The 11,538-nt window shown below is 37.6% G+C and overlaps 1 protein-coding gene across 3 annotated transcripts in view; it reads left to right on the top strand.

The window, feature by feature from the left end:
* Positions 1–309: 309 nt before the first annotated feature.
* Positions 310–11,538, top strand: part of HBT (CDC27 family protein) — a 52,433-nt gene continuing 41,204 nt past the window's right edge. For 2 of the 3 annotated variants that reach the window (XM_089402167.1, XM_089402165.1), the window contains exons 1-4: positions 310–676; positions 7,127–7,199; positions 7,449–7,558; positions 7,903–7,949. In XM_089402167.1, coding sequence (XP_089258293.1) covers positions 572–676; positions 7,127–7,199; positions 7,449–7,558; positions 7,903–7,949 — 335 coding nt within the window. In that variant the 5' untranslated portion in view covers positions 310–571. The remainder of the gene's footprint in view (positions 677–7,126; positions 7,200–7,448; positions 7,559–7,902; positions 7,950–11,538) is intronic. The other variant, XM_089402166.1, reaches the window with a different exon arrangement.

Here is an 11,538-nt window from a genome sequence, read left to right as displayed (position 1 = left end):
ACACCAATAACAAAATTCCCTTCAAATTTTTATTTAAAAATAAAATAAAATTCACACTCAATTAAAAAAGAGTCAATAATAAAACCAATTTTCACGAGGTAATAATAAAACCATTTTTCACTCTCCGATGTGCTTTTGCCTTTGAAAACCCATAAAAGCGTAATCTAACTCTGAAATGTTCATGACACCAATTATCCCTTATCACCATGCCTTAACGGATACATCATAAAAATATAAATAATGCGTATTTCCTTTTATTCATAATTAGAAAAAGAGAGATATATAAAAGAAAATTTGAAATGAACTCGACAGTGACGTAGTATCTCGAAAGAGGGTTCGATTTCAAGTAAAGAGGATCAGAGGTTTCCGCCTAGGCTTATTGTCGCAGCAGCCTTGATCTCACTTGCATCTCTATTAGCAGCAGGGAGGAGTCATCGCATTTGTACATTTTCAGAGATCTTGGTGGCTGTTTACGCTTTTATAGTTTCTGGGCGTTCGTGTTGGGTTCCTGCGATTCAAACAGTCGATATACGCATACTTGTTAGTTATTGGCTTTTTTTACTAATGAATCATGGAATCCCGAATGGTGGAATGCGTAAACTATAGCCTTCGTCTATACATGTACAGCAATGCTATTTTTATTGGCGAACGGCTCTGCGCCGAATACCCTTCTGAGGTAAGTTCTTCCTTGTCCCTTTTTGGCTTCCCGACTAGGGTAAGTTGAACCGCGTTAAAGATATTCCAAGTTTTATCTATGTTATAAGCGGAGATCCTTCGAAGACAATCAGAAGAATTTAAAAAACAGAAATATTATTGGCAATGGTTTCAAATTTCAATGCGCATGCCCGTTAAATTTTGTGAATTTGAACCCTGTCTGAGAGGCAGAAGTCGCTTGATTGAATTTGACGAAAATAAGCCATTTTCAAAGCGTCGTTGTGTTAAAATCAGACGGAGCTTTCAAAGGAAATTAACTTTGCAATTCATTTATAACTGGCAGACCGGTCGTCGAACAGGAACCGATATAGTCTCCTCACATTAGGCGTGTAACTATAAAGAATAAGGTGTCATAGCAAAGTTTTTTATTTACTTTAATCACGGGATTACATATTGATTGCTGGTTGCTTGTTAGCTTCTACATTGATATTGCAATTTAGTATTCTACATTCGACCAAAAACAGGAGTTGAACTTTTTCTCTTTGGAAAGAGATCTACAACGTCTACCTTCTGACAACTTGGATGTTCCCTCCTATACCTGTCAATCCAAAGAATCTCTTTGCTTGTCACGTACCTGTGTATTTGAATAGTAGATTGGTTTCATCTACTTTGGGAGGCAAACCATTCCTTCTTGATTCTTTTTTTCAGATTTAGCCGAGATTTGTATTCTGAGTATTCATCTAGATACTTATTGAATATAGTGATCAATTATTGACAGATTATCTGTTTAGTCGAGAAAGAAAGGAAATAAATTGAGTGAGTGTTAGTAATTATTAAAAGTAGTCAATGTGACTGGTATACAAATTCTTGTTGCAGAGCAAGGAGAGAGTGCACCGGGCCTCTCTCTTCAAACTAAGAGCGATGCATCCAAAACACAAATTGTCATCTGTTAGTGAACAAAATATAGCTTTGGTTTCATCTACTTTGGAAGGCAGACCATTCCTTCTTGACTTTTCTTTCAGATTTAGCCTAGATTTATATACTGAGTATTCATCTGGACACCTATTGAATGTGGTGATCAACTATTGATACAAATTCATGTTACAGAGCAAGGAGAGTGCACCAGGTATCTCTCTTCAGTCTAAGAGTGATGCATCCAAAACAAAAATTGCCATCTGTTAGTGAACAAAAAAACTGTTGGATTTAGTTGTTAGCGAACAAAAAAACTGTTAGATTTAGTTGTGGTTTCATCTACTTCGGGAGGCAAACCGTTCCTTCTTGACTTTTCTTTCAGATTTAGCTTAGATTTGTATACTGAGTATATCTAGATACCTATTGAATATGGTGATCAGCTATTGACAGATTACCCGTTTAGTTAAGAAAGAAAGGAAATAAAAGATCACTATTGACAGATTGCCCGTTTAGTTAAGATTCAAGAAAGAAGTGATGTGTCCAAAACACAAATTGTCATCTGTTAGTGAACAAAATACAGATAAACTCTGAAGGCACTTCAGCTGTATTGGCTTTATTATACAGTATAACACTCAATCAATGTCATTTATCCTGCTCATTCTCTGACTATCCCACAACTGTTCTGGTATAGACTTAGAGTCATCAGCTGTAGCAGCATCTGCAGTGCAAACCTAAAATCAGTGTTACAAACATCCTGATTTTATCCCAATTTCATGATTTTTTGGCCTAGCTGATGTTTTCTGTTTTTTATCCCGATGCTGACATTTGCAACATTGCCAAAAATCCTGCCCATCTGCATTTTTTGTTAGAGACTTTTTAGAGCCTTCTCAAGTAGGAGTGTCTATCCTAACAGCCAGGGCCAATGTTCCACCTACAGGGCTGCAGAGTATCTGTTGTTCAGGTCTCGTCTCGAGTCTCCATAATATCAGGTCTATGGGTGTTAAAGATTCAAAACACAAATGGTCATCCGATGTAATATTAAAAAATTGTTGTTATATCCCAAAAATTATGGTCAGTTCGACATATTAAAACAATATATTGGCACATTACCTCATGGTTTTGGTGTCAATCGTATTTGTAAAATGGTTTTCTGTCACTCGTTTTGGGTTGATATTGATAATTGGCCCAACCCATCCATATAAATCATAACACTGGATTTGATATCTGCAATGTTGGACAGTGATGCATTACTTAGTACTTGCATATAAAAGGAGATTGCTGCAACTGTATATGCTGTACACTCTATTCTATTGTATATCTATTGGGGTACACAATGGTGGTGGGTAACAGTGGGCAAGATGTACAAAATCTGAAGTACTAATTAGGTGGATGGAGTGTTAGGTGAACATTTCAAAATCTAAAGTACAAGAGAATATAATACAATCTAGGCGTACTCTCATAGACATTACAACACTAATACTGATAGTTGTTTTGTTGGTGTAATTTTGTTCTTCTTGTGTTGTCTGCATCATATTTTTATGGATAACATGAAAGAGTGATACACTTGCCAATGATGTTCACTCATGACAAGGCAAGTTCAATCTGGAAATCATCTATTTTGTCTCTACTTTAATCATGGAAGAGGCTGATTGTGATGGGCTTGAATAAGAGCTAAGGAGGAAAGGCTTACTGGGGATTGCACAGTCGAGCTCAGCAGTGGCTAGGGAAGGAACCACTGCTCACTGGAAATGCACAATGCGCTATAAGGAGGGGCTCTTCAAGGGCCAATGCAGTGAGCAAATGCAAGAGACAGTTGATGAGTCTGCTGATTGAAATTGCGCAGTGCTCAAGGGAGAGGGACGCAATGACTGCGCAAATGAGCTTCACAGTCATTGAGGGAAGGTCTCACTGTGAACTAGAACTGCCTAATGCGCAGAGGAGGCCAAGCAGGACAAAATGGTTGCGAGGGGTTCTAGTCAGTAGATGAGGCAAGACTAGGCACTGCAATGATGTAGTGCTTGAGGGGCAAAATCCTATGCTTGCGCAGTTGAGGGTCGTAGTAGCTTAGAGGTGGACTCACTAGCCACTGGAAACGCGCAATTCGCAGAGGGAGGCTCATTGGAAGGGAAGATTGAGCAGTTACCTGAGGCAAGCAACAAATAGTCAAGTCACTTTGCTTAGGAGATGTCCATTGCACTGTGAAGGAAGGAGGACCTTTGCATTGTGTAGTTTGCTATTGCAAGGGGGTGAAGGAGGGTCTTGTTGTCAACTAGAAGTGCTCCATGCACTATGTAAGGCAGAACTGATCAAGGCTCAATGCAGTGAGTTAGTACAAGCAACAAGTGTTAGTGACCATGCTGTGAAGGTGCTCAATGTGCAATCATAGGAGCCAACCTTGAGAAAGACACAATGCACAAGTCAAGGAGGTAAAGGTTTGATTGGGTTAATGCCATCATAACTTGCTAAGTGTGGGACCAGTGGAGTAGGAGAGGATAAGACATCCGAACAAGTCCAAAACATAGATCACACACATGAATGCCATCAATACAAACCAAGGAATGCACATGACTCACGATCAACAATCACACCTTGAAATGACAACAAATCGACACTTAGAAATAAGTGCAATAGTTATTTCTAAGTGCAATAGTTGAAATGTGGCATTGCGACACTTAGAACACAAGTTGCGACAGAAGTGTTGACTGTGATCAGAAAGTGTGCTAAGCTGTAGGAATGTGTCTAACACATATTATTATGATATATAGGACCATCTAATGCGGAGGAGTGCGCTAGAGTTGCCTCTAGTGATGTGCGAAGTTGCGACACATACATGAGAGGAAATAGTTTAAAGCGACACTTGCAATAGTAAGAAAAAATGAAAATGACACTTGCAAAAGCTAAAGAAAATGAAAGAGACACATGCTGGAGCGAAGATAAGGTGAAAATGACACTTGTTAAAGCGAAAGCAAGCAAAAACATCAGCCACAAAAGTGAAAGCGACACTTGTGAAAGCAACAGTGCACAAAAACGACAGTTGAGGAAACTCACTGGAATAGTAATATAATTGCAACCAAAGTGAGAGGGACTGTCAAATGATATTGTGCATTGATTGTCGACAAAGGCCACACAGTTTATTGTGTGGAATATTGCGCAAGCACTATTCCTAGAGATTGTTCAAGCTTTAACTTTCAGGAGCTGCGCAATGCCTATCTGAGCTTGCATAGAAAGAAGCACATTTATGAATTCATCAAGGCTTGAGCATGTATGAGCAAGTGACTTTGACACTTAGAATTTGAGAAGAACATTTGAACTCTTAGCAAAAAATCATTTGACCATGAAGTGGCTACGATTTACTTGTAACGATAGATTGTAAGATCTTTAGTAGGCTCCAAAATTCAAGTGTAGGCAAAATTTTGCAGAGTGTTGATCGCAGCGTCAACAACAGTGTAACACGCAATCAGTGTAATGGAATCTATTCATTTTCTGACGATTCCCTAGTTACATGTGCATAAAGTTTTAGTCATTGGCTGTAGCAGCACCTGCTGTGCAACCTGAATCCTATATATGTACACTCTTTGCAGGACCTGTTTAGAGCCTCCTCAAGCAAGAAGTTCTATGCTGACATCTGATGCCAAAGTTCCAGCTACGTCTGCAGAGTATCTGTTGAGTAGGCTTGTTTGAATCTCCTGATTGTATTTAGCTCTACCAGCTCTTTGCTGGTTCTAGTTGTGGGTGTGTGCAGGGGCTAAATAGTATCAGAGGACAGTGGTAGCTAACTTGATATGTCGAGGAGCCAGTGGGTGCCTAGTTTTGAATCTTTTGATTACTGACAGTTGTTATCAGCAACAAAAAATAATTTGATTCTGTCTCCTCTATGTCCCTGAAGCATGGATTGGTTGCATAAGCCACTTGATTGTAATTTTTCTCATTTTAGTCATTTGATATAATGACAACTTCTTTTTTGTAACTCTGATTAAAAATTCTGGTTGCACTATTCCCACTTTTTAATGACATGGAATTTCAGAGTTGGCTATGCTGCATGCACGGGAAGCTTTGTCTAATTCATGATTGGTGGGCCCAGCTAATAACATTGGTTCCTGTTTTGATGATTTTGTCTTCACGCTCCGACTGTGTATTGGTACTTTTATACTCAGCAGTCCCATTGACCTATGTTTGTGGCCATTGATAAACTTATCTTATCTAATCTCATAACAATGGTACTACTCATCAGCATGAAATGGGAAAGTTTTACCTTCTTTTGTTTTTGCTTGTGTTGATGAACATAGAGTTATATTTTCTTCTGAGTTAACTGTGATATGAACATTTCACCAAGAATGGTGTTAGCTCTCACATAAATGCTTTACATCGTATACTTGATTTATCAAATCTAACTCAATGTACTAAGAACACTTCAAAACATGCCAAAATTTTTGGGCATGGTTAACTCCATGGTTCCAATCTACATTGTTGCACAATGCTTCTAGTATCCTTTCAGTCTGCATTTGATACTTCATTCCTGCATTTTTTCTAGATCTTTAGTGCATAGTATTATTTTTTGAAAATGGGATAATAGTAGGACCATAATATGTGTGAATTTTATTCAATCCCAAAAGTGAAGGAGGATAGATTTTTGAAAAACTTGCTGCACTTCCTCTACCCAATAGCTGGGCGCATTTTTCCTTTATTCTGAAATTTCTGTATCGGTCGGATAATTTCTCTGATGTGTTCTATTTTCTTTGTTGCTGTGTATTCGATTATATATCTTGCCCTTTCCCATTTTTCGGCTTGCTTTATTGGTCTATTTATTCAACTTTTGGCTTCCTGTGTTGTTTTTCTCACTTGCTGGTTAGTTTTTGTTGATCAACTAGTTCCTTCTTTCTATGTTCTGTTTCCTGCACCATTTACCTTCTTTTGCTATATGCTTTCCTCGTTTCTGGCTATTGGTTTAGAAAGGTGAATTAATCTGTGCTTGGGTGGTAGATGTTATAGTTTGAGTGTAATGGAATTGGCTGTGGATTGTCCCCTAAGTCTTTATAATCAGGAGGAAGTAAATCTTTTTTCAGTTGATACGATTAACATGGCTAGATGTTTTAAAAATTGTGGCATTCACACACTTAGAATTCAGGGCCCATGTAGTAATGGAATTGGCTGTGGACTCCTTTCGAGAACTTAGAATTGTCCACTAAATCTTATAATCAGGAGGAAGTAAATCTTTTTCAGTTGATACAATTAACATGGCTAGATGTTTTAAAATCTGTGGCATTCACACACTTAGAATTCAGGGCCCATGTAGTTATGCAATTGGCTGTGGACTCCTTTCTAGAACTTAGAATTTCCCCTAAATCTTTATAATCAGGAGGAAGTAAATCTTTTTCAGTTGATACGATTAACATGGCTAGATGGTTTAAAATCTGTATCATTCACACACTCGGACATTCAGATTTTGCAGCATTTATCGTATTCCGCTCAAAGACATTAACTGTTATGACCTATAGTCAAATTCCCTTTTGATTTGAGATTTGCAAAATTTATAACTGTTATTGTTTGTTATCGATGCCAGAAGAATTCTCAATTATTGGCAAGCTGTTACTTGCGTAACAATCAAGCTTATCGTGCATATAGCATCTTAAAAGGTATGGCTTATATATTTCGTTTTTTTATTTCCATCTTATTTAGAATTTCATGGCTGAAATGTTTTATACAGTTTATTAATTTTCAGTAACTTTAAACTTATTTGGCTTCTTGATTGCTTGGGATTTGTGACTGAAGGGACACAATCTCCACAATCCCATTATTTATTTGCACTGGTATATGCAGTTTATTATTTTTCGGTAAATTTAAACTTATTTGGATTCTTGATTGCTTGGGCTTTGTGACTGAAGGGACACAATCTCCACAATCCCGTTATTTATTTGCACTGGTATGCTTTGACATGGGCCTTCTTCGTGAAGCAGAAGCAGCATTATGTCCTCTCAATGAGCCTAGCACAGAGGTTATTAATTAAAAGCTCTTAAATATTTGTTTTTTGTGGTTAATGTGTGCTGCAGTTTCATTTTGGTAGTGTTTGGTATCAATATGGATGTTAATGAATTCTGTCCTTATCGATTAATATCCCAAGGATACATTGCAAATAAAGAGGACACTTATTTATTATATAGTATGATAAGTTAAAGTAAAGTCTACCACTAGCCTGATGAATGTATGTTCTGCGCAAGTCTATAGCTGTAGTCTTCTTCATCTGTTTGTGATAAAATTAAATTTATGATTTACATATTTTGTATTTGATGAAGATGTTTTGAAACAAGTGGCATAATGCTTTCATTCTTGGTTTTGTAGGTTCCAAATGGTGCAGCTGGACATTATCTCCTTGGAAAAATATACAGGTTAGTCCTTCAACATTGTGTTCAATTAGATAACTTGGAAACCATTAGGTTCATTTAGATTTCTGTAAAACGTTATGAGTTTCCTGTAACCAGTGGTGTTCATGGGGGGTGGGTTGTGATATTTGATTCAGGTTTCGCATTTTGAAAAATCCTAGATTCCAGGGCTTGGGGATACATCAATGTATACTCGTGCATTTAGATAAAACATAGACACAAACATGTATAGTTTTGAAATATAAATTACATCAGTAATATTTCACTTACCCAGTAGCCCAAGAGAATAAATACCATATGAATGAGAAGAATGTTGGTCAAAGTTGTCATTGATTTCAATATGACATTGTCTAAGATGCCCTAAAACCTAACCACTTGACTAAACCCTAATCCATTGATGAGCATTGATTGGTGCCAAATGCATTAAGAGCATTGATTAGATTGCAAACCCTATGCATGGCCAGACCCTAACTCTAAGCATTGATTGAAAAGATCTAATCATTAAATTAGTGGCATGGTTGACCTAAAGAACATTTTATGGAAGACAAAGGTGCCCTTCTTAGATAGTTGAAAAAGGAAGCTGACTGGATCCAGCGATGAGGACAAGAAGTTCAGCTTATGATGCCATGGGAACACTTGTTTACATATGATGCCATAGCATGTATTTATGGACTGTACATATATGGTTTGGCTCTGGCAACTGAGAAGCATACTTTTCTGCAAGCAAGTAAATCAGTGGTATTGCAAAATTGAGAACCTGCACAACAAAGGAGCTCATCTAATGGTCTTGAGGTTTCCCAATTTATAGCTCAATACCAACACTACATATCTGGTCCAAGAAAAGATTTTGAATTTGATACAGCATATGGATTTGGTCTGTATGAAGCGAGAGTTGCTTGTCACCCTTCAGCCCAATGCATTACAGTCCCACAAAGAGGGAGAGAGTCATAAGTTGGGGCAATCGGGAACACTAGTGAGATTTAAAATTAAGAAGAGGATTCAACTCCACATGTGCCAACCCTCTGCAAAGGAACCAACATCTTCATTGGATGGTGTTGAGACCTCCACAACTTCTCCAATAACTTCAAAAGTACATATATTTGGCATGGATTCTACAGCGGAACCTGTAGCAGCCTCATCGATTCCTGAAAGTAATTTAAAAGAGAAAATTTAACATTTATTATTGCACAGGTCGGCTTCCAAATAGGTTATGTCGGCTCTCCTAAAAAGTCGTGTATATTCAAATTTCACGCACACAAACAAGTATATATACAAACCCCGGCTCTTCGAGAATTCATCTGAGAGAACTGCAGATCCAAAGTAGCCCAACGAAGGAGAAATTAGTCCGATTTGGTGTCTTTCTATGATCAGTTTTGAAGGCAAGTTTGGTAATTTGCAGAACTGTGGAATTCGGACCTGTGGAAACCCTTCTGCAATTCTGACCTGCTAAAACCCTTCTGCAACTCCAACCTGTCAAGAATTAAAAACTCTGATCTGTAGCTTCAAAACCTGTGGAAGATTAGAGCTTGGCAAGTGCAGATTTATTCAAAATCTTGTGATGTTTGGACAGGCATGTTCTGGAGTCTTTTTTGAGCTGTGAGACTGTTCATGCTTAAAATCTATGGAGAATATTTATATTTAGACATGTAGAGGTTGTTTACATTTCAGACCTGTGGAGAAAAGCTTGAGCACAAACCCGTGATACAATTTTCAACTACAATTTTTCGGGCTACTCGTTCAAGATCTGTAACTAAGTTGCATTGAAACGGATATGGGAACGGATACGAAAACAGGGTTTGAAATGGATACGGCGAATTATAAAAAAATCCAGATATGATACGGCAAGAAAACGGCATATATATATATATATATATATATATATATATATATATATATATATATGACAAAATAAAACTTTCATATTACCATTCATCTTTTAGAATCTAGATTCTATATTTAAAAATACATAATCATCATCATGAATTCCACACAAACAAATCATCATCACCAATTCAGCTTAAACATTGTCATCATCATTAGAGATTATTATAACATTCAACATATCATCAAGTTTCTGTTTCCAATTTCAATCATCAACATCATCACCAAAATTAATAATGGTAAATGCACACTACATAGTACAAATTACAAAATTGAACTATGATTGGCAGTCTACTATCATATGACATATTATGGTATTCAATGGCCATTGTTCAAAAGTTTAAAATATCATTATAAATTACATTTACATATCATCAAATATGTTTTCATCCATGTAATTAAGATTTACATCATCATTTGGATCCTCTCCATGGAGCATTGCTGCCATGTCCACTTGAGGATGCAATTATTGGGGCCTCCTCATCAAACAAAATGATATGAGACATGGCATTCAACGTCATATCCAAGTCAGAAACCTCTGGAAACCCTTGTTTGTGTCCACAAGATGATCCTTTCATCAGCCTTCTTGTTCACCTTCTCTCTGATACCATGTTGAAAAATTCAAAGTGGCAGGTTATTATATCAATTTTCCTTAACCTTAATATTTGCTTGTGAACTTAGTTATTCTTCTTGTGTTTTTTATTTAGATCTTTTCATCAAACAAATATCAAGAACAAAAATAGTAGCAACAGAGGACACATAAATTAGGCTCCTAGCTAGGGAAAAACCCCTCCAAGGGGAAAACCCAAAAAACTCTTCTCTTCTTGTAGAATCTGCGTTCAGTGAGACAATAATGACCCAAACCCTAGACCAAGTCCTTCTCCAAGTACCAAGGCAACCCTTCCAACAAGTCCTTCCTTGATCCAACACTAACCAACTTCAAACTCCAACTTTGACTTCCCAACTTCAATACTACTCCTTTGACCTGCAACTTTGGCCCTGTAGCAGCTGCAAAAACCCTAATCCAGCTTCCTTTTGAGACCTTCCTTGAGCAAGACAACTCCTCCCAAGGTCAACGAGGTCAAAACACAATGTTCTTCCTTTCAACAATAAGAGATTGTACTTCATCCTATTGCAACTAAGATCTGCGATTTCGGCCTCCTTCGTAGTTGTAGAAACCGTAGACTTTCGCACGTGTGAGAGAGAGATAGCCCAAAAATAAGTCTTCTTCTTCTTCTAGACCTTCGCTCTTCTTGTCTTCTTGATGGAGCGAGGCTTGAGGGATTCACAAATGCAAATTGGGTAGGGAGCTCCACAGACAAGAAGAGTACTTCAGGTGGCATCTTCAACATTGGGTTAGCAACAATTTCTTGGTAAAGGAGGAACCAGAGATCAGTTGCACTCAGTTCAGCAAAGGCCAAGTACATGGCTGCTAGTCAGGCAACTTGTGAGGCTATTTGGATGAAGAAGTTACTTGTGGGATTTTTTAGACAGTAGATGGAGCCTACCATGATGCATAGTGATAATCAGAGTTGCATTAAACTATTTGAGAATCCAGTGTTTCATGAATGCCCAAAGCATATCCAGATTTAGTATCACCATCTTAGAGATTGCGTGCAGAAGGGGATAGTCAAGCTACTGTACATTCCAACAGGGGAGCAAACAACAATTATCTTGACTAAGGCATTAGAAACAAGCAGTTTTGTTCATCCTA

This window comes from Pinus tabuliformis, chromosome 2_1, assembly GCF_031772625.1.
Source record: "Pinus tabuliformis cultivar Carrire ecotype Pingquan chromosome 2_1, CPIR1, whole genome shotgun sequence".
Lineage (NCBI taxonomy): Eukaryota > Viridiplantae > Streptophyta > Pinopsida > Pinales > Pinaceae > Pinus > Pinus tabuliformis.
The sequence above is the reverse complement of the archived record's forward strand: the minus strand, read 5'-3'. Positions and strand labels throughout refer to the sequence as shown.